Here is a 21,720-nt window from a genome sequence, read left to right as displayed (position 1 = left end):
TTCATAAAGGATATTTTAATTATTATATATCCATTGATGAATATTCTCACTCCTCCTATTATTTTAACTGATATTACTTACCAATTCTTTTAATTTTTAAAACATAACTATATCCTTTTAAGACAGCACACATATGTGCATCATATATTCATGTAAATATATATTTAAAATATATATACATATACTATAAAATATATATATGTAAATGTATGTGTATATATATATATTCAGGGGATGAGCAGAGACACTTAAGCAATTAAACGAATATGTTCTTATACTCTCAAGAACATCGGAGGAACAAGTCCTCTAGTAAAATCACAACACTTCCCTCCAGAATTATGAACTAATTTTATTACATTACTTTGAAGTATTACCTTCGACTTCAGAAACTTCAGAAACTTCTTCTTTCTTCACTCACAGCTAAAAGGTACGACGAAAGATAAGAAGTCGATGAGAACAAAGATGACCGAGCAGGAAAGGGCCCATCGACGAAGGACAATGAAATGGAGAAGCAGAAAAGGAGTAGTTAACTGCACCAAGTCATTGTACAAATGTCCACTGATGACGAATCTGTTCTTGACACCTAACACACACTGAGCTGCCTAAGATCCTGCAACACACACCATTTTTTCCACACTGTACCTAAACCGCACAGGGCAATCAGAAATTGTAACTACCATTGTCTCCTTCCTTTCATCGTACAAGTACACGTTACTTACACTTATATTTCATTTCTAGTCATAAAAAAAAGAAACAAAAAAGAATTCATATTTATAGAAAAATTAAAAATAATAATTTTAGAAGTTATTGGTGTGTATTATGTCTTCAACATATAAATATTACTTATATAAATTAATAATAAAGTTTTTACTTATTAAATCTTTTATGAAAAATTAGTTTCCAAAACAAACTAGAATTTAATATTACAGATACATGGCCCATATATTAACATATAAATATATATGATCTTATTATTAAAAAAGGATATTAAACATGCAATTACATTTAGCACAAAAATAATCTATATTTGAAATAAATTATTATTGTTGGAAGAACATTATTTTGTCCTATATCTTTGATATATAAATTTCTATGCAATTAAATTGTTTTGATAAGAATAGAAACAGAAATTATCATCACCCAGATCATTGTTTTAATACGTATAGATTTAATAATATAAATTAAAAATATCTCAAAAAATACCTGAATAGAGAGAGATGTGATACAATATACAACATAAACTTGATAATGCATAAATTTATATATATATATGTGTGTATATATATATATATATATGTATATATACACATAATATGACCTAATAAAATTGGAATCGATAACTAATTATGCGAAATACAATATTTCTATCCTGAAGTTCTAGAAAACTTTGCAATTATATTACAGGATCGAAGAACAATGAGAAAATATCGATCCTTTTAAATAAATACTCCATCGTAGTTGCACGTACGCCATTAACAAGAGTGAAAAAAACCGATGAACGAAATGTAGAGAAGAATATTATGATAATTAAACTCACCAAACTTACTATGCGAAAAACGATGACTGTTATGAGAAGATAGTAGAATTTTGATGCCGTAAAGAAATAATAACACGAGAGAATTGATTTCCGTCTTCAAATAAACGGCTATAACGCTTTCTCGTCAGCGTCCCATGGAATGACCGCGGCGGTCCGTGTAAGTAGTTATGAAGACCCCTTATGCTACGTAGTCAGATCAGCTTTACTACTGTTACACTTCCGTTAGTTAGACTAACCAATGAGACGCAAGTATAAGAAGAAGGACGATTTTGATACGATGTTGTTCGATAAATTGATGATTGATTAGCTGGATAAATATCGATATATCGAACTTCGAATATCAAGCAGAGACAATTAGAAATGACTATTTTATTCATTAATTTATTAACGATCTTAATGGTAATATATATTTTTGTTCATCAATAAAATATAAATTTATAATTATTAATTTTTCTTAGATTGGACAAAAATATAATTCGATTATCGAATATGTTGCTGCGTTGTCAAATATCTATGGTGAGAAATAACAACATTGCTCGATTTTGGCTTAATAGATCCAAATTCAGTTGGTTCTATAATATATAATATGAACTACAAGCGCAATCAAGAAACTACCATGCGACTATTGTGTCGATGTATTTTTTTTATAGGTTTCCTTCAGTTGAAGAATGGTAATGCTTTCAACCAATCCTTAAAAATAGTGAAAATGAATTACCCTAGTCATATCGATGTATATGCTTGTTAGACTATTTTATGCATGTTATACTACTATATTGCGAATGGAAGGGTTACCGATAAAGTGAGACGGAAGAATTTGATTCATTCGTGTGCGCGGTTGAATACGAATAAAATTGTAAGCTGCACTCATTTACAAATTTTTTTCTATAATTAATATATATATATATATGACAATTGGCGATTGTCAATTGTCGAGAAAAGGTAAGATAATTAAATGACTGAACCGCCTCAACGTGAGTTAATTTGACTATTTCTTGAATATTCTATTATCTGTATTGTAAATTAGAGAATTAGATCTTCTATTTTAATTTTTTATTAAAATATTTTTCTAAAAAAAAAACCACTTATTCTCTTCTACTTGTCCTAATTATTTTGCCGGTAAATATCATAGAAAGTGGACTATAAAAAAATGAAAAAATATTTTAAACAAATTAAAATAAAGTTAATTTTGAAATAACTTCAAAAACTTTCACTGAATTAAAAATAAATAATACTTCCCAAAACCGAACAACTTATGTTTCAAATTTTTTTTTCAAAAATACATTCGAGATATTTAGGTATTCCATTTAAAATCTTACCCTATATATTATATGTATATATATTTATGTACATATATGTACAATATTACCATTTGCCATTATATAAAATACATGAAAAATGTATGGCCTATACCAATTAAACATATTAATCATTCGTTAATACATATTTTAATTTAATCTTAACTATATTCATGGGTTAACTTTCGTCATATAAAGGAGTACCATCTCCACTAAGAGACATACTTCGTGGACTAGAATTCGTAAATGGTGTGCCTCGTGGCGATTTATAGGATGGCGTACGATTAGACGGAGTTCTATTTCTTGGAGTTGTTCTTCCAGCGGAATCTTCATAATTTCGTGGTGTTTTTCTGGATTCCTCATATCTTGGAGTGCTACCACTATTTGCATTAATAAAATTTTAATAAGATTTAAAAAAAAGAATTTTTTATAATTAAATTTTATAAGATCATAAATAGTATTGTCTTACGATCCTCGTGGAGTGGATTGTTTCAAACGAGCCCATGCTTCTGCTGCTTTACTCCAATCCATGGTATCCCCAGATGAGGGTGTAGACATGGATGGAATAGGTCTGTGAGATCGCATTGATCTCTGAGTTACAGATGGTATCGATGATGATACTGGGTGTAAAAATGGGCCCTGATGATGATTTGGTGTCTGTTGTGCATGGTGTGGAGTATGAGGTGTTTGGTATGGTGTCATAAATGGAGTTTGTCCGGAAGGAGTATAAGGTGTATTTGGATACGTATGCATTCCGCCATAAGCTGTGGTACTTGCTGCACCTGGAGTATGTGGTGGGTAATGATGTGGTGTCTGATTTGCTACTTGTGATAGGGAATGCAACATGTGATGTGGTAAATTTTGTGCCACTCTTTGTATTGCATCTTGATTCATTCCTGAGACATAATGTGTATACAAATAAAGTTTATATTTTTGTACAAATAATAATAATAATAACAAAGACTAATAAACAACAAAGTACCTGTAACTGCTCCAGGTGTAGTATGATACGGTGTTCTGGAAGTTAAAGCACCATGTGGAGTGCCTGGTGTTGATTGGCCAGGTATTGGATCTCTAAAATGTTCTTTGAACCAACGGAATAAATCATTTACTCTACTAAACATTTGTCCTCTAAATTTAAAACCATCTGGTGAAACGCTAACGTATTCATGACGGCATCGAACTCTAGGTAAATATGAAAGGAGGAATTTTCCTGGATAATTCTGAAATGTAAGAAGTAAAGTTAGTGAAACGTTTATGATTTATAATGTAAACGTTTTTCGCATTAATCATACTTTAGCTGCAGATATAATATATGGAATTCCACCCGGATTTTGTTTCTTTTGTTCTTTTAATATCTCTTCGGCTTTATCTTTTACACCTTCGACGTTTGTTTTGTAATATTTAAAATCTAATAATTCTGAAGCATATGCAGCCATTGGATTGACGTGTCTAGCAATTATTTCATCTAGATCTTCAAATTCTTCATTGCCTATCCACAAACTATGTCCCAAGGAAAATGCGTTTTCTTTGCCTTCTTCTCTTACATCAATGTGTTGATAAATATTATCTGTTACTTTCCACGTCACAGTCAAGTGATCAGCACCTTTACTGCTTGGTCTTATTATGCCTTCTCCTTGTTTCATATTTTGCATTAACTTCTCCGATTCCGCAAAACTAATATTGTGAAAAGACGGATGTATAATAACACGCTTTACATATGTTTGCCGCTGCTTTACTTTCTTAGCATCCTCTTCTATTTTTACATCTTTATCGTGCGTCTCTGTATCATAATAAATGTCTCTCTGTGGCCTAAAAGCAAATACAAAAATTTATTAAATCATTAAATTTTCAATAAATAACTATTAAATGTGATATCTTACCTCCATTCATGATTTTTGTCTGCGAGATCGCTGCTTTTGCTCGTACATTCCACACTAAAACGTTCTACTTCGATTTTGATAATACGGCAGTGAATTACTTGGCCTATGCTTACTCTTTCTTCAGGATTAGCAACATGTTTATCAGATAAATTTTTAATATGAATATAGCCAGATATTCCATTGTCTAATCTTAATCTTACACCTGTAGCCTTTCCTGGACAAGCTCCTGCATCAAAATGATTCCATACTTCTGAAAGCTCAGGAAAATCATTTTTAAGACAGAATGGACACTGCCATAAACCAGTTTCATCATTTCTGACTGGATTTGCTTGATCCAATTGTTCTCCTTGTGGTTTTCTATGACTTATACCAACTACTGTTGCTAATACCAATTTACCTATGTAGAATGTTTCAGGTGTTTCTTTAGTTAATATATCAAACAATTTTTCTGGACTTGGAGATTGGTATAATAAACGTAAATCTTTATATCTAGAGTTCAATTCAGCCCTAATGTCATATAATGTAACACATTTATTGCCAAAACCTTGCCTTTCTAATTCTTCTGCAAATGCATCCAAGTCTAAATCTTTCAATCTTTCTGGTGATTCTAGAATTTCTTCTAGAGCACCTGCCGGATTTGCATCCTCATCATCATATTCCAAAGCATCTACTGCCATTTTTCTTGCCCATTCATATGTTTCAGGATGCACTCTTGAACCATCTAGTACTTCTACGTACGCTTCTGTACTATCCCCCAAACTATTTGTATCAATTTTTATAAAGCCAGCACAATTGATAAATACTTTAGGTCCCATATGACAGGCTGTTACAAGTTGTGTTCTATTTTCCAATCTTTGATTAGTTTGTTTCAATATTTTAATCAATGCTTGCCCTTTTCTAGGGCCCAAGCCACATATAAACTGAACTAGATTTCCAGAATAAGCTTGTTGTACTGCTTTATTAACATCAACACCAACTTCATTTACCCTATTCACAAATTCTAAATACAAATTTTCTAGAAGTTCTTCCTTAAGAAGCTGATCTTGCAATGAATGATATTTGAGGCATAATATTTCTTCATCTGCAGTACATAATTGAGAAAATTCTACTAAAGGATCCTGCATTCTTCTCGCTAAAGATATAGCTTGTCGTAACAATTCTGGATAATCTCTAAATTCAGATACACCTTTGTTACTATTGGAATAAATTTTAGCAAGTTCATTTTCACAAATCTCAACTTGGATACTGGGAAATTGTTCATCTTCCATTAGATTCGAAATACATTCCTTTATATCAGATACTATCATTAACGCTTCCCTTGATTCACCACCTATGACAACCACATGAGGTTTTTTTGTTGCAATAAAATTTTTAAGTGTAATTAAATCAGCTTCTTTCATGACTTTTTCATCTTCTCTAAAACTATTTTTTCTTTTCAACAAATGTGGTAATCTTACATAATCTGTACATTCACCGTCAGCAGAAACTATGCATGTAAAAGCAGCTTGAGAATAATCAGGTACATAAGCTAAACCCATCACTCGAAGACCTTTACTTGTGTCCCATTCTTCATCTTCTTCTTCAGGGAATTCACAAGTATATGGAGCTACTTTAATCCAATTATACATTTTACGACAACATGCTCTCATTACACATTCTTTTGCTTCTGCAACAAGATTTGTTCTCAATTCCTTTTTCAAATGTGGTATTACCATACGATTGAGTGCCATTTCTACACTGCCAACTCTTAAAGCATTCCAATCTTGAACATTTTTGCTGAATTCATCTCTATAATAAAGCTGCTTCATTTCATCAACATAATTGCTTGTTGTATTTCCTTCTATTGTGTCACTCAGCGAAATATTAATAAGCTTATCTGTTTCAGCTATAATCAATTTTAAAAACTGATCTCCTACAAGATCTCGCACTGGTTTGTCTTTAAGATATTTCATGGAGTATATAGGATGATTCTCATCTATTTCTTTAATACCTTTCTTTGTAGGTCTTATTGATACTTTTGCTCTTTCCATATACATTTCTCTGACACATTTGCGTACTAATGGCTCGCGTGCCAACTGCATTGCAACCATTAATTGCGCAGCTTTGAGAACTTCATCTGAAGTTTTAAATCTTGAACTACAAAAATCATTTGCAACTGTAATAGGTTCTGTAGGTTCTTGATCCACTTCGTGACGTTGATAATTATCACGCAAATTTTCTGCAAAATGTTCAGGAGTAAGACCAAACTTTTTGGCAAGTGGATCTAAGCCTGCTTTTCTACATGTGGAATAAGGTCCACTCCTCACTGCTTGTTTTAAGGTTTCATCTGGTTCTTCTTCTTCTTCTGCTACTTCTATGTCTTCTTCTGGAGGATTTTCACCATTCTCTTCTGCTTCAGCAATTTGTTGTTTTCTTTTTTGTATTCTGGCTTCACGACGCGTTTCTCTTTCTTTCTGGCGTACAACTTCTTGCATAGCTGGTATCTCATGACTATAATAAAGCATAAAATGTTGATAAACATCATTTAACTCTTCGCTTGTCTGAATATTTTTAAGACGTTCAATGTCATCATCTTTTATTATTCTCACATTATCAGGTAATGGAGCATCAGGGTTTTTCATAATTTCATCTAACTGATAATTTCTCATTTTCTTAAATAATTTTAATAAATTTTCTTTTCGTTGACGCAATTGACACCATTTGGCATCAAATTTGTATACTTTCCATAAATCATTGATATTTAGTTCTGGAAGCACATATTCTTTTCTATAAAATGAAATGAAAGGGACTTCAAAATGTTGATTGCGCATAAAATCTAAAGCTTTTTTAATTTTTCCAATAGTTTGTGGGCCTTTTTTGGCTCTTTCTTTGGCTTCTTCATTTAAATGAGCATCTTGAACGGAAATGGTAGGTCGACAAAAAGCTTGTTTATATATCCATTCAGCCTCAAGATCTAATTCATCAGAACCTTCAACTACAAGTGTAACAGGAATAGAACGAAGTTGCATTCTTTCAGGAATATCTGTATTGCGAATCTAGAATAATAGATTCGAAAAAAATAATTAGTATTGTATTAAAATATTTAACACAAAACACAAATTATCTCAACTTAGTAAATACCTCATTATCTAAGTCTGTAAAATGACCTCTCTTCAGCTCACTTGGCTCATATATTTCAAAAATACTTTTCCTTGTGCTTTTCTTTTTAAATTGTTTCTTTGGTCTTCTTGGTCTTTCATCAACATCATCATCCAAATATTCATCTTCTTCTTCTTCTTCTTCTTCTTCTTCATAATCTTCTTCTCCAAATTTACCAAACTCATCAAAATCAAAATCTACCCCAAAAATATCTTGTGCTTCTTGTAGTGCACTGTTTGCAATACAAATAAATTAATATTTTACTGTATGTATATAATATAATATGTAATGCATATGATTTTAATACTTACGCATCTGAGAATATAGGTTTCTTTTTCATACGTTTTTCTGCTAAAGATCTTCCATCCTCATCGACAATAAAATCATTCATGTCATCATCTCCTTCACTTCCTTCTTCATCAAGAGTCTCCACTTCTGGTCTATGACTACGTTCACTTCGTCGTTCTTCCTCCTGTATAATAAAATATATTAGACGTGAGTAGAGAGAATTTCTCTCAATGAATCTAATTACAATTTTATTACATATATTTTTTTGGATTTAATATTTATTTGCATGCAGTTAAAAAATACATACCACGAAAATATCCCTTTCCTTATAGATGCAGGTAAATAAATAAATAAATCAATAATATATATATATATATATATATATATATATATATATATATATATATATATATATATATCTTTAACAATTTCAAATGATAAAATAAAATAAATTGTTTAGAACTTACATCACCAGAGCCTTCAAATAGCTCAGTAGCAATAGCATCTCGTTCTTCTTCTGGTTCCTTTTCCTGTTCATCTTCTGATTCTTCATCTTGTATTCTTCTTAGACGTTTAAATCTGCGTTTCTGAATTGAATGAAAATTTGTCTTAATATATTGTTTTCCTAGAAAAAAGATTATGTTCTACTTACTCTTTCAAGTTTGACACCTAAATTTTCTTCTATCAAATCATAATCTTCTTCCTCCAGTCGATCATCAAAATCTTCATCGTCGCTCTTTTTTCTCTTTTTTGTACCACCGGAAGTATCACTGTCCTCAACATCACTCTCTTCTTCTATTGGATTATCATCAATCAAGTCTGCTACTTCTTCTCCATCATCTGAATAATAAAAACTAATTTATTCACTACAATCAATTTTAGACAAATGGGCCAAAAAAAAGGTGACATGTTTAATTGGGAATAATCATAAATATAATAGTAAGTTTTCACCGACCATCATCTTCTTCGTCACTTTCTTCGACTGCCTTTATTTTTTTCAACTTCTTTTTCTCATTTTGATCAAGTTCCTCTTCCTCCTAAAATAACATAAGGTTAACTCTACAATGCAGAACGATGTCATAATACGATACGTCAATGCGTGACAACATATTAAAACACTAACCTCGCTTTCTTCCGCTTCAGAATCTAAAAAGTCTGCCATTTAAACAAAAAAGTTATCTTAAAAATGTGTTGCAGATATAAGAGAAAATCGAAAAGAATTTTCGAAGAAGCTGTAGAGTTTTCGTCTTCCACTGCGCCGGTTTATTAATGCACTTAGAAGATCACGTGGTTACGAAACGTGAATATTTCATTGACAATGAGTAAAGTTTTACTTCGTTTTTATATTTTTATTTAAAAAGATGTAAAAACATATTAATATAAAAATATAAATTAAAACGGTAACACTCAGAAAAGACGTTTTCGCATTAAACTTCAAATAGGAAAGAAAAATGAACGATAAAGTGCATTCTCTTTACGAAGCAATAGACACAGATGTCGCGATATTTACTCTTGGGGATTTTCCTGTTGGTCCTACAAAGTCATGAAGTATCAAAAAAAGTGGGGAGAATTCTCCCCTACTTTTCTGCGGTAAGGATCTGTACAATTTTTAAGGTTATATTGAATTACACTATCTCCATTACGCTCAAATATCTATATTCTCGACAAGGTATTTTTTCTGTTTATTATCGTCTTAGAAATGAATTTTACACGGCTTATATTATTGTACTGCATGCACATTCTTATACGCTGTTTATATTTCACATAAATAGCGTATATTATAAAAACAAGATTTTTTACATAATAATTGATCGCTCATACATTACTCATTAAATGCAAATGAAAATAATTCTAAACAATGGAATGCTTATACATACAACATTACGACAAGGAAAAGTTAGAAATTATTATTTACGATATTTTTTATAAAAATAAATATTCCTATCAATAGCATTAATTTTACTTGATTATACATACATATATATTATTGTATATTATTGTATAGATTTATTTATTTAATTTGTCAATATTTCTTTACATTTCTATCGATTTATTAAATCCTCAGTTATAACAACTTCATCATCTGCCATCTGTTGTTAGATAATATGAATTACTAGAAATGAATTTCGTTTGATGTCGCTAATGTCATTTTCCTCTTTTTTTTTTCAATATATGTTTAACTCATAAGCTAACTAAATATTACGTGAAATTGTGGATAGAAACATTGGAGAATTACGTGTGAGATGGTTAAAGTACAAATTTAAAAAACGACCGTTATTTATCGAAGATGAGTTGTAATAAGGATCGAGACAATGATAACTTGTTGAAGAAGCTAAGAAGAAGCGAAGAAAACGAGGTTGCAAAATGTAAAAGTAGCGCGGACAATAATGAAGGGCACAAATTACGACAAGGAACCGATAGTTTCCCAAATATTAATGAAAGACCAGTCGACGATATATCTATTAAATTCTTTTACAAACCACACACTATCACGTTGCTTCTTATTTCAATAGCTGCTGTAATTTATTCAGCTTTTACAAGGTACTTACGAGGAATGACGTTGACATTTAATTATGTAGATTGCATGTGTAATCGTAATTTAAAAAGTAACAATAAAATCATTCCTATGTAGGAATACCAACAATGTGGAGGACAACATGTGGGCTGGCATGTTGTGCGTTATCTTTTTCTTCCTTATTATATCAGTGCTTACATTTCCAAATGGACCATTTACAAGACCACATCCAGTTGTTTGGAGAATCGTTTTTGGTTGCAGTGTACTTTATTTGATGGGTTTACTCTTTATGTTATTTCAAAATTATGATACTGTTAGGAAAATTCTTGTATGGGTGGATCCAGGTTTAGCATCTTTCCACATAGACATGGATAAGGAATATGGTGTTAATTGCTCAGATGTTACAATAGAAAAAATATGGAATCACTTGGATGTGTTTGCACTTGCTCACTTTTTAGGCTGGGCCTTTAAAGCTATTCTTATACGTCATCTTGGTATTCTTTGGGCTATTAGCGTTATGTGGGAAGTAACAGAAATAGCATTCGCGCATTTATTACCAAACTTTATTGAATGTTGGTGGGATGCTTTTATACTTGATGTTTTGGTATGTAATGGTCTTGGCATTTGGGTTGGATTAAAGATATGTTCTATTTTGGAAATGAGAGAGTATAAATGGGTCAGTATAAGGGACATAGAAAGTACTACTGGAAAATTAAAAAGAGCAGTTCTTCAATTTACTCCTGGTAGTTGGACTTCCGTAAGATGGTTAGATCCAACGTGCACTCATATGCGATTTGTAGCTCTTTGCCAGCTAGTTATTTTCTGGCAAGTTTCTGAGCTGAATACATTCTTTCTGAAACATGTATATGAATTCCCACCTTCTCATCCGTTCGTCATAACACGTTTGGTATTGATTGGAGTGATCGTTGCTCCATCAGTTAGGTGAGAGAATTTTTAAATAGATTAACATTAAACATTAAAATTATATTCTTTAATGCATTAACGTGATAGCTTAACATTAAAAGAAGCATGCATGTGCCTTAATTTTATACTTGTTTTTTAATCAAGAATCAAGTATATTACTACAAACTATGGAAAGAAATATTACTGCTTTTTTTTTTTATTTATAGGCAATATTATATGTATGTAACTGATCCATCATGCAGTAGAGTAGGGACTCAGTGTTGGGTATATGGTGCCATTATGGTAACGGAAGCATTACTTTGTATCCGTCATGGTGCAGCACTGTTTGAACGGACACAAGCCTTAAACATACTTCTTTGGCTTCTTTGTCAGTCTCTAGTTTCTGTGTTATGCGTCTATGGCTGTGTTTTGTGGCATCAGTACTTTGAGGTATGTAGTATAATTATTAACTATAATTCCTTAGTAATCCTTGAACTAACTTTTATTAATGTAATGTGTGTTCTGTGCAACCTTTACATGATGCTTGCTGTTTTAGACGGATAAGAAAACCGTTAAAAAGCAGTCTGTGATCAAACTACACGAGAGCCGCTTGGATGTAACTTGTAGTGGTATGTGTTAATGCTGCATCATTCTAAAATAAAAGTGCTGTCTATAAAAATGTTATTTAAACATTGGTTGTTAATGTTTGATTTGTATTTATTAAATATAGTATGAAAACAGTGTATAAACTATACAAAACATTTTCAGGTTCCGAAAAGTTCTGTGAAAGTTATATTTCTTTTTTAACATTCTTATATTTAACACTTGTATTAAAGAAATAACTAATCTATTCAACTGTGGTAAATTATTATAAATTATATATATATATATATATATATATATATATATATATATATATATATATATATATATATGTATGTATGTATATACAATAGTAAAGAATTTTTATTAATATCATTTTTATCATGTCTATTCAAGCATTAAGAAGTTATTTTAAATTTGGCAATATTATATTTTTTGTTATAGGGGATATGGCACATCACGCACAATCTGTGGATTCGTTGGATAAAAAAGAACAGTAAGACGGTACCTTGTAATAATTAACCAAATTAATGGTTAATTTATCATACTATGCAACTTTCTAGTCGTTCTGAAGCGTACGAATGAATTTGTAAGCTTAGCAAAATAGGACTGGATATATGTACGTACGTTTTAATTGTTATGAGCGTATGAATGAGTGTTTTGAAAAAAAATCTTGTTCCTGAGAATAAATGCAAAATATTGTTATTAGTAGTACTTTATCTTAAAAGATAATTTTTCTTTGTGTTATAATCAGTTGGAAAAGATTTCGGTATCTTCTGATTCTTTGAGGTATGGAAAGACATCACAAGTAATACTGGGGACAATTTGTGATCCTTTAGAACAATTCCATGTTTCGCCCAGTAAGTTATTGTTAGATGCAGAAACGAAGACACGGATACGGCTAGGTAATTCTTCGTTTTCATGAAGAGAGATATAAGATGTTGTCAATAACGATTTCGTACAATACATCTGTAAAATCCATTATAAATATTTTTGGATTTCAGAGAATATTGCTGTTATTGCAGCTTTATTTTGAGAAAGAGATAATAATTAGCAATAATTTAAATTTAACTGTGAAAAGGTACCTGAGCATAAGTAAGGTAGAATAATTGATTTATGTTTGGTTCTAGCCACGGAAGATAATTCTTTGAAAACGATCGTAGCCTTTCAAAAGTATCATGTGTTAATCTAAGTCCCATGATTTCGGAGAAATATTCGTTTAATGTTAATTCTGAAATCTAAAGTAAATTTATATGAGACCAGTATTTAAAAAAATAATATGTGTGCCATGCGATCTGTGGTGGTAGTTATATATTACCTTAAAAGATATTTTCTGAGAAGTAAGTGGCAGTGTCATGTTCATCTTTTCTTTGTAAATACTATCTTTATGGCAGGATATATAATCTTCAAACATTGTATGTTTGCTTACCAGAGAACAGGTAGTGTTTCGAGTTTGATTCCAATAGTGCATACCTTGGGTATAACAAATGCTGCCATTATTTAATAATAAAAAAAATGTCTCAAGGCCTTTTAATGCTATTAGTTAAAAAGCTATATTATCAATTGTTTTATATGTAAATTATATTTATATAACTATATTACCATTTGCATCAAAATGATGAGAAATCTGACGCGCTATTAAATTGCCAATTGTCGCCCATGTTAAATAACTAAATGAACTTTCATAATTTGATATAAACACGTCACCATAATCAATTGCACCAAAAGGTATAATAATAAGATTCAAACTATAAACTGCAACGCCTTTCGATTGAAAAGGTGTAGCATAGTGTGTCCAACTGCAATGTAATATATCAAAATAAAAAATCTCATTGACATAAGTAAAATAAATATCTATATATACGTACATTTGTTTTGGTGTATCAGGATTTATCTCTAATGATATTACAGAATATATTGATAATCTATATCTTCTCATCAAATTTAAAGAGTTTTCCAAGTAATTATCAGATAGATTAAACTAAAATTAAACAATATTTTAAGAATATAGGAAAATAATATAATTTATGCAATTAATAAAATTAATTGTAGCATGTCATTTACACTTGGGAAAATGCAATTCTTTGATCTCGTGTCTATTAGAATCTCTTCTATACCTTATATTCTTCTTCATACTGAAAGTATGGAACTTCCGGTATAGAAAGCTTAAGATCATTTATCTTTGACAGCAATGCTTGACGTTCTTCTTCTGTTACCCATGATCTCTTTTTTATTTCTAGTTTTAGAGTTTCTTTTAGTTCATCAAAGAGTATTCTTACCTAAGCATTGGAGCAATGTTATTATATTCTGTGTATGATTTTACTATATTTCATTATATTCTTACCGTACGATTCATAAATGTAATCTCTTTATCAGACAGTGAAGACATATACAAATTAGAGGCTTCAGATCTTAATAGATTTGTACTAACTTTGAGGCAATGTTGTTTCATATCTTGATGTTTTGTTATAATTAACTACAAAAAATGATTAATATATTAATTAAAATAAAGTATTCTTGATGTTTTAATTATAAATACATACGTCATGATAAAGTTTTTGTGCATATAGACTTAAAATAGCATTGTGAAAATACATTGGTTCGTTCTTCCAAAAAGTTTCTAAATTTTGTAAACCTTTTACTAATTCTTCATAAAAATAAACTTGGAATTTTGCATTTACATTTTTGGATATTAATGAAGTCGTTAAATTATACCAATTTATCTGTAAATATGTTTAGATAAATTTTTATTATCAGAATAGATAAAATTAATATTTAATTAAATATGATGCTCACAAATGTAGTTGTTTTATTTAATTCATCTATTGACACTTCAGTATAATTCTTCATTAAATATGCTTTACGAATTTCGTTCTCAGATGGAAATAGCTGCCAAAACGAGAAAATTAGTAGGTAATATATATAAAATATATAAAATATATATATATAAAATAATATATATAAAAGAATAATTTTACTTACAGAAAAGAATTTCTGCACTATTTCGTTATCAATATTAAATACTGTAATGCTCACATTTTGCTCCATGTTATCAGAATTATTAAAAACTCCAAGTGCTTTTAAAGCATTGGTTATAGAACTTACAAATCTTGTATTATTTTGCTTTAAGGAAATATATGAAATACATTGTTTTAATTTATATAACTTTTATTAAATCTTAGTATATTTTCACTTTGTACCTTGCATGTTGTATAGTCTTCATAAATATCTTCAAGATCAACAAATTGTTTTTGTATTTCGGCTTCACTTGCATAGCAAAGATCATCTGTGTTTTCACTATCAAATAGATTTTTATCAAGTACAGGTCCTATTTTGATAGTATATGAACTTGGATTGTTTTCATCAAGATCCACAGCCACGTCAAATAATAAAGGGCTTAATACAAAATTAATGTGTTAACATAGACTAGATCTTTCATAGCATCACATTAAACTCACCTATAGCTTTTTAATAATTCAGCATACAAATTCGTGAAATTACTTTTAAATTCTTCGTGATCAAATCTTTGTATTTTATTTATTGCTTCATTTACTAAAAGATATTCCTTTGTATTTAACAATATTAATTGCATTAAAATTGAATACTTACCTATCATTATTCTTTCATCTATATTTATATTTTCATATTTCATACAACTGTTGTAGTATTTAGTAAATGGAGAAGGTGGATCTCTATCAGCATCTTCCAACATTTGTTCTGTAAGTATTTGATAATTTTTAGAAAATTTTGTCAATTATTTAAGATATGATTATATAATTTTAAAGTCAGAATTACACACTAGCTATTCTATGATATGCCTTGTTTGCCAAATTTAGGTCTATGATTTGTGGATCTGCTATCATTCCACCACAAGCATATTCATAAAAATCTTCACATGGATCAGCAGAATGATTCATATAGGATAATATTTTAGCAGCTATTTGTTTGCATTGTCCTGAATTACATATATTATTTTCAATATCTGTAATATAACTATCTGTAGTAAAAATAGACTCTGTGTTTGATGTCATAAATATATTTGTTACAAATTCGTTCGTTATTACTGTTTCCTTTGTAAAGGTATTTTCCACTTGTGGAAATAAACTTTTTGTAAAGTCTGTTGATTCTGATATAAATTCAATAGGTTTATAAGTTGTTGATGATAAGAATTGATTAGTAGAATTATTTATTAAAGAAGAATTGTTTTTTTTAGTGATATTTGTTACAGTAGACAGTTCAGATGTATTTAGATAGAAAAAAGATGCAGTTGTTATGTTATTTAGTTTTTCTGTAATAGTATTTGTATTTTCCTTAGAACTAATTTGATCAAATGAAGAACTGTTAGAAACAAATTCATTATCTGTAGAAATAGTTGAGTATTTAGTAGATACTTGGCTATCAGATTCAGTTTTATCAATACTTTCGTTTGTTGCTTCTGCAATTATTGTTAAAGTCATTGTAGAACTGTTTTCTCGTTCGTTTTCAGAAACTTCATTTTCAAATAAGGTTGTATCAGTAATATTGCTATAATGAACTTTTGGCTCTTCTGTAGATTCCATTCTTCTAACAGTTGTACTAATTCGATTTTGTGAATTTGTTGTTATAGTATCATTACTCAGAGTATTTATAATATCTGATAAAGTTCTTGAAGTATTCATTTCTAAAAATTTTTGCATTGTTGTATTTTCGAAGTTATGAGATGTCTTTTCATTACTAGATATATATTCTTCTGTAATAATGTCGATTGATGTGTCGATTGTGTTTCCAGTTGTAGTTGTAGTTTCTTCTGATTTTTTATATCCATTATTATATTGCTGTATGTTGTCATCTTTCATAAATATTAAATGTATTAAGAAATTAGAAATTGTTAATATTTATTATACTTACGTATCCCATTAAGCGTTTCTCATCAACGTTAGTTGAGGAAGATGAAGATGAAGAAGTATTAGTTTTTTTCCATAATAAATTTGCAATAAGAACAAGCAAGAATAATATAAAGAACACAAATAGCGTAGCTACGCAATTTCTAAAAGATTGATCTCTTTGTGCTATTTTACGCTCTTCCTGACTTGCAATTTGATATTTTCCACGTGAAGGCATCTTGCTTTTATTTTCACTAAAGATTGTTTTCTTCGATATTGATTATCTGTGAATTAAAAAATGCAACGCAAAAAATATTTATTCGATTACATAGATATCTATTATTATCCGTATAATCACAAAAGAAACAAAATATTTTGATCCTATGTGTAAAATAGTGATAGGAAATGTACAATTTGAATCTTAACGATACAGGCCTCTTCGTCCAAATTGACTGTAACGAACATATTTTCTTGACGGTTGGTCTTAACTGGAAAGGCTTGCGGTTTTGATAACCACATCCTTCCGAATACAATCAATTAAAGATAGGCAAGATTCACGTCACATACGTAAGATTATTTTCTTGATTAGTTTCTCACTAATGAGATAAAATATATATCGTTATTTCTATGCATCGACATTTTTTTTCTATTCAATTTTAATGTCGTTGGTTCAAAAGACAATAATTAAAATATTTAACATAGAGAAATATAAGTTACTTATGTTGTTAATATTTATAATACAATTATCACAGATATGTAAACTACAAAATATCGTACGCTATTGTAAAATGCAACCTGTAGTTTTTCAATGATCCCATTGCACGTACTATGACAATAACTTATTTATATTATAGGCTATATAATTTAAATAGGATTAAAAAATATATTTAAAAACTATTCGCCCGTTTGATACATCGTGTATATATCGGTGTTGCGTTTTATTTCACTTTCGGTCGAATCGCATCGTATAAGTGCTTCGATTGTCGAACCAATATCTCTCGAAATCGGATTGCTTCCTATTTTTTTAATGTTCGAATCATCTTTCGAATCATTTGATTTTAACATTTCCGAGGTAATCTGCAATCAAAAGAATTAAAAAATTATATTTAATTGTTTAGGAAAAAACAATTTTTGTAGAAAATGTGTTATTACTTTTCTTTGTATTTCATCAGCCTTAAATTTCTCTAATTTTTCCTTATCGGCGACTCCAATAGCAGCCTTTGATGACATTTGTCTCTTTGGAGTAGGTTTTCTTGGCTTGAATGAACCAGATGCTTTTTTAGGCAACTGGGAACTTGTGTGCTTTTTAGTCTCAATCGACTGATCACAATTGTGAGTAATTAATTGATCCTTAGTTTTAAATGCCTAAATATTATCATATGAAATAAGTTAGTAATTATAATTTTCAACATTTATATAAACTAATTATAGAAATAAATACTCACGTGTGAACAAATATCACATTTTAAACTATGTTTGTTCATTTCATGATGTTTGAGTGCTTGTGCCCGATGAAAATTACGATTACAGTGACTGCAACTGAAGCGTTTAATATTACTGTGCGTGAGAAGATGCCTTTTTAATTTATCCGGACGTGAAAATTCACTCATGCAACCCAAGTATCCTCTAAATGGACATTTTAATCTTTTTGTTAAGTCGTGAATCAGCATATGACGACCAAGTCGATCCTTTCGTTTAAATCTAGCTGGACAATGCTAATATTAAAAAATACATTGAAATAAGTTTGTTACATATTAAAATTTGTTAATACAATTATACAAATGTGAAATAAAGTATACACGTACTGGACACAAAAAAGGCGTTTCCTCGCTATGAATTAATTTGTGATTGGCTAAATATTGCTCTGTTTTAAAGGCTTTACCACAATCTTCACACGCAAATCGAGCAGATGAAGCATGTGTTTTTAAATGCCGTCTTAGAAATCTTTCAATCAAGAAACTCTTTCCACAATGTAAACAAGCATAGTCATGTGTGGTGGTTTCTGTATGATGTTGTAAAGCTTCCAAATTAGAAAATGATGATTTGCATATAGAACAACAATAATATTTTTCTGTCGTTTTTTGTTTCTGGACGGAATGAGCATATTGATGGAGTCCTAAGTCTGATAAAGTATTAAACACTTCACCGCAAACATGACAACGATATTCCGACCGTTTGTGACTACGAGTGTGCTCCAAAAAGTCTTCTAGTTCGGAAAACATCATACTACAACTACTTTGCACACATTTGTACACTTTCAGTGCTAGATGAGAAACTATGAGATGGCCCTTTAGAGCTTTGTACGAATCAAATATTTCTTTACAAAACTGACAGTGATAGGTACGATCTATACTTCCATCTGGTGGAACCTATCAAATACTACTAATTAATTGCAAATTTAATATATAATAAAATGATAAATTTATATTATAATAATAATACCTCAGGTGGTAGTGAGTGTATGGCAGTGCCAGGCCACACTTTATGTGATGACATATGTTTCTTTACATTAGACTTTTGTGCAAATGCTCTTCCACACACTACGCATTGATAAGGTTTTTCTCCTGTATGAGACCGTTCATGTTGTTGCCAGTAAAATTTTTTTGCGAACTGTTTACTACAATAACCACATTTATACTGTAATAACACAAGTAAATTTTTGAATAAAAATATAATATATGTAAACAAATTAATATATTTGAAAAAGAGAATGAAAACAATGTGTACTTTTAAATTTTGTGCTTGTTCCACATTTTCCAATTCTATTGATACTGTGTCAGGCGATAATGTTTTACAATTTATAGAATTAATCAAATTTTCTTCTTGAGAGATATCACTTTGTAAAATCTGGGATATCTCTTTCGATTCATTTTTCATAGGTTCATTATCTCCTATGATTCCAGAATTTGTGAAGGCATCAAGACCTTCGGAACTTAATATAATTGGAACACTAAATGTAGAGTCAGTTGTAAAGTAATTTGCATTTTCTTGATCCATACTAAAGAAAAAACATTATATGAGATTTGTATTAATTTTTAAGAAAATTAACAACAAAAATAGAGAAAATCTAACTTACCTAAACAACATATCAGTTTCTTCGAGTATAATAGATCCTCCGAGTTGATCCGTCCTTACGAATGTTTCTTGAGGATTATATTGCGATTCATCTTGACTAGTATCTTCAGCACGTACAATATGACTCTCGTCATTTACTAAAAATTGACTCAAATCCACCGTTTGTTCTTGCGTTTTTTGATGTGTCCTTTTATGTAAAACGAACATGTGAAGCGATGTGAATTGACTTTTACATTTTCCACACTGAAATATATCTTCTTCATCTTGATCTATTGCTGAAATTTGAAGAAATGAACTTATACTATGAACTCTCTTGAATTCATTATGAAAAATGCTTAGTGAACGTAATGTTCTATGCATACCTGATTGTTCTACTTCGGTAATAAGATTTTGAGATTCTATTAAAGATTGTACAGAAGGGCTATCGAGTGAAACACCTACGAAGGGATACGAAACGACGTTAGTAGCAAATTTATTCTTTTCTTCTTGTAAATTATCATATTATCCTCTTGAGTCTTTATTGGTTAACCCCACCTACTGAAAACACTCGCAAGTTTTACCTGTCAGAGCGTCGAAAATAGATTGTGCCATATTTCACTGTAAATTTAATGCTTCATTTTAAAAGAAAAGCAACAATCAGAATGCTTCATGAGTGGTCTAATCTGTCAAAAAAAGGCAAACATCCAGTTGAAAACATATCGAAAATTCCTATGCTGTGACAGCGTTGTTGCTGCCTAAGGCAGTGTATGGTAATCGATATGTCGACCAACAACAACGATTCTATCTTTTAAATCGACTATACACATATAATATCAATGTGAGTGTACGGAATGAATTTCCTCTATAAATTTTTTTCTGTTTTCAATTAGTAAGAATTTTTTTTGAACAAGGACAGTAGCAATAGTCAAAACTAAAAGTGTGAGTCATTTTGTCATATATTTAACAATTCGTTTAACAATCGTTTGTTCGTAGAGTTGTCTTTAAAAAATTGATTGAATTAAAAGAAAGATATTAATGATTTATTAAATTAAAAAATAAAAATAACAATTAAGTATAATCGTTGATGTTTAAATTCGTGGATTATGATTATTTCTTCCTTATTTATTATTAATGTGTATACAAGGTTAAATTAAAAAATCGATAATCGCATGATAATCTTGTGATAATCGAAAGTGGATAGCTTTCAAAAGCTAACAGTAGATGGCGTTTCGTATGACATTGGCAGCACTGCGTAGTTAAGAGGCTTGAAAAAGCTACAAATAATTTTGGGTAGTGGCTTTGCGAGCTTCCCGTAACGTTGTAACCTTAATAGTTCTCATTTAGATTAAATCGTGTTTAATAGTCGTTATTAATGAGCCGACTGTGTCCTCCGAAAGAGTCTTAGCAGATATTTGTTGTATAAACGCGATAAAAGTGTCTATATTATACGAATTAGTGGTGTTCCATCGCAGTGCCGGTTTGTTATTGCATCTACTTAGAAAGAAGATTATTAGGCAATGGGAAACATTCACACTTGTGGTCCAAACGAAGCCCTCGTTGTATCAGGTACATTTAGCATTATTTATTTAATATTTATATTACTTCAAGCAATGCGGAATGTTGATTTAGGACTGCTATGCTT

General features: G+C 30.2%; 5 protein-coding genes across 16 annotated transcripts in view; 2 read left to right on the top strand and 3 right to left on the bottom strand.

Moving 5' to 3' along the window:
• Positions 1-256: 256 nt before the first annotated feature.
• LOC124422590 (transcription elongation factor SPT6-like) lies at positions 257-9,406 on the bottom strand. 3 transcript variants are annotated; one of them, XM_046959255.1, is made up of 13 exons: positions 9,265-9,406; positions 9,097-9,178; positions 8,794-8,981; positions 8,609-8,728; positions 8,449-8,466; positions 8,165-8,325; positions 7,836-8,085; positions 4,716-7,750; positions 4,128-4,644; positions 3,815-4,055; positions 3,302-3,728; positions 1,538-3,212; positions 257-610 (listed from the first exon to the last, which is right to left on the bottom strand). In XM_046959255.1, the coding sequence occupies exons 1-12, from the start codon at positions 9,301-9,303 to the stop codon at positions 3,011-3,013; spliced, it is 5,280 nt and encodes a 1,759-aa protein (XP_046815211.1). In that variant the 5' UTR covers positions 9,304-9,406; the 3' UTR covers positions 257-610; positions 1,538-3,010. The 3 variants fall into 3 exon arrangements, with proteins under 3 accessions (XP_046815211.1, XP_046815212.1, XP_046815213.1); XM_046959256.1 differs by having other exon boundaries at positions 1,547-3,212; XM_046959257.1 differs by lacking the exon at positions 8,449-8,466.
• A 191-nt stretch (positions 9,407-9,597) lies between these two features.
• LOC124422599 (phosphatidylserine synthase) lies at positions 9,598-13,092 on the top strand. Of its 6 annotated transcripts, none has more exons than XR_006941890.1 (7): positions 9,598-9,731; positions 10,361-10,682; positions 10,774-11,598; positions 11,787-12,009; positions 12,116-12,188; positions 12,607-12,781; positions 12,917-13,092. XR_006941890.1 is itself a non-coding variant. In XM_046959276.1 (6 exons), exons 2-6 carry the CDS (start codon positions 10,429-10,431, stop codon positions 12,660-12,662), a joined length of 1,431 nt encoding a protein of 476 aa, XP_046815232.1. In that variant the 5' UTR covers positions 9,687-9,810; positions 10,361-10,428; the 3' UTR covers positions 12,663-12,867. The 6 variants fall into 6 exon arrangements, 2 of the variants coding, with proteins under 2 accessions (XP_046815232.1, XP_046815233.1); XR_006941888.1 differs by having other exon boundaries at positions 9,687-9,810; XR_006941889.1 differs by having other exon boundaries at positions 9,711-9,810; positions 10,330-10,682.
• On the bottom strand, positions 12,862-17,566 carry LOC124422592 (endothelin-converting enzyme homolog). 5 transcript variants are annotated; one of them, XM_046959262.1, is made up of 15 exons: positions 17,050-17,274; positions 15,962-16,976; positions 15,772-15,879; positions 15,621-15,714; positions 15,363-15,558; positions 15,145-15,285; positions 14,959-15,051; positions 14,706-14,885; positions 14,507-14,638; positions 14,280-14,441; positions 14,031-14,143; positions 13,765-13,961; positions 13,481-13,635; positions 13,248-13,400; positions 12,862-13,131 (listed from the first exon to the last, which is right to left on the bottom strand). In XM_046959262.1, the coding sequence occupies exons 1-15, from the start codon at positions 17,260-17,262 to the stop codon at positions 12,913-12,915; spliced, it is 3,171 nt and encodes a 1,056-aa protein (XP_046815218.1). In that variant the 5' UTR covers positions 17,263-17,274; the 3' UTR covers positions 12,862-12,912. The 5 variants fall into 5 exon arrangements, with proteins under 5 accessions (XP_046815218.1, XP_046815215.1, XP_046815216.1 ...); XM_046959259.1 differs by adding an exon at positions 17,436-17,566 and having other exon boundaries at positions 13,765-14,143; positions 14,959-15,285; positions 17,050-17,308; XM_046959260.1 differs by having other exon boundaries at positions 14,959-15,285.
• LOC124422593 (zinc finger protein 341-like) lies at positions 17,340-20,850 on the bottom strand. The gene is made up of 9 exons (XM_046959265.1): positions 20,660-20,850; positions 20,462-20,536; positions 20,101-20,374; positions 19,752-20,022; positions 19,467-19,661; positions 18,830-19,393; positions 18,470-18,739; positions 18,177-18,389; positions 17,340-18,101 (listed from the first exon to the last, which is right to left on the bottom strand). The coding sequence occupies exons 1-9, from the start codon at positions 20,688-20,690 to the stop codon at positions 17,919-17,921; spliced, it is 2,076 nt and encodes a 691-aa protein (XP_046815221.1). The 5' UTR covers positions 20,691-20,850; the 3' UTR covers positions 17,340-17,918.
• Positions 20,851-21,359: 509 nt separating this feature from the next.
• The window catches only part of LOC124422600 (flotillin-2), an 88,087-nt gene continuing 87,726 nt past the window's right edge, over positions 21,360-21,720 (top strand). Inside the window, exon 1 of the mRNA XM_046959278.1 lies at positions 21,360-21,644. Within this exon, the coding sequence (XP_046815234.1) occupies positions 21,596-21,644 (49 nt within the window). The 5' untranslated portion in view covers positions 21,360-21,595. The remainder of the gene's footprint in view (positions 21,645-21,720) is intronic.

This window comes from Vespa crabro, chromosome 3, assembly GCF_910589235.1.
Source record: "Vespa crabro chromosome 3, iyVesCrab1.2, whole genome shotgun sequence".
Taxonomy (NCBI): domain Eukaryota; kingdom Metazoa; phylum Arthropoda; class Insecta; order Hymenoptera; family Vespidae; genus Vespa; species Vespa crabro.
The sequence above is the reverse complement of the archived record's forward strand: the minus strand, read 5'-3'. Positions and strand labels throughout refer to the sequence as shown.

Excerpts from the sequence above, each read along its gene's own strand:
- LOC124422593 (XM_046959265.1), bottom strand. The coding sequence starts at position 20,690 with ATGGCACAATCTATTTTCGACGCTCTGACAG. Across the intron at positions 20,537-20,659 it reads TATTTTCGACGCTCTGACAG|GTGTTTCACTCGATAGCCCT; the intron begins GTAAAACTTGCG and ends ATCCCTTCGTAG. Across the intron at positions 19,394-19,466 it reads TACACTCACTACCACCTGAG|GTTCCACCAGATGGAAGTAT; the intron begins GTATTATTATTA and ends AGTATTTGATAG.
- LOC124422590 (XM_046959255.1), bottom strand. The coding sequence starts at position 9,303 with ATGGCAGACTTTTTAGATTCTGAAGCGGAAGAAAGCGAG. Across the intron at positions 4,645-4,715 it reads GACAAAAATCATGAATGGAG|GCCACAGAGAGACATTTATT; the intron begins GTAAGATATCAC and ends ATTTGCTTTTAG. Across the intron at positions 3,729-3,814 it reads TACACCTGGAGCAGTTACAG|GAATGAATCAAGATGCAATA; the intron begins GTACTTTGTTGT and ends ATTATGTCTCAG.
- LOC124422599 (XM_046959276.1), top strand. The coding sequence starts at position 10,429 with ATGAGTTGTAATAAGGATCGAGACAATGATAACTTGTTGAAGAAGCTA. Across the intron at positions 12,010-12,115 it reads TGTGGCATCAGTACTTTGAG|ACGGATAAGAAAACCGTTAA; the intron begins GTATGTAGTATA and ends TTGCTGTTTTAG. Across the intron at positions 12,189-12,606 it reads CTTGGATGTAACTTGTAGTG|GGGATATGGCACATCACGCA; the intron begins GTATGTGTTAAT and ends TTTTTGTTATAG.
- LOC124422592 (XM_046959259.1), bottom strand. The coding sequence starts at position 17,262 with ATGCCTTCACGTGGAAAATATCAAATTGCAAGTCAGGAAGAGCGTAAA. Across the intron at positions 15,880-15,961 it reads GGCATATCATAGAATAGCTA|AACAAATGTTGGAAGATGCT; the intron begins GTGTGTAATTCT and ends AAATACTTACAG. Across the intron at positions 15,559-15,620 it reads GAATTATTAAAAAGCTATAG|CCCTTTATTATTTGACGTGG; the intron begins GTGAGTTTAATG and ends TTTTGTATTAAG.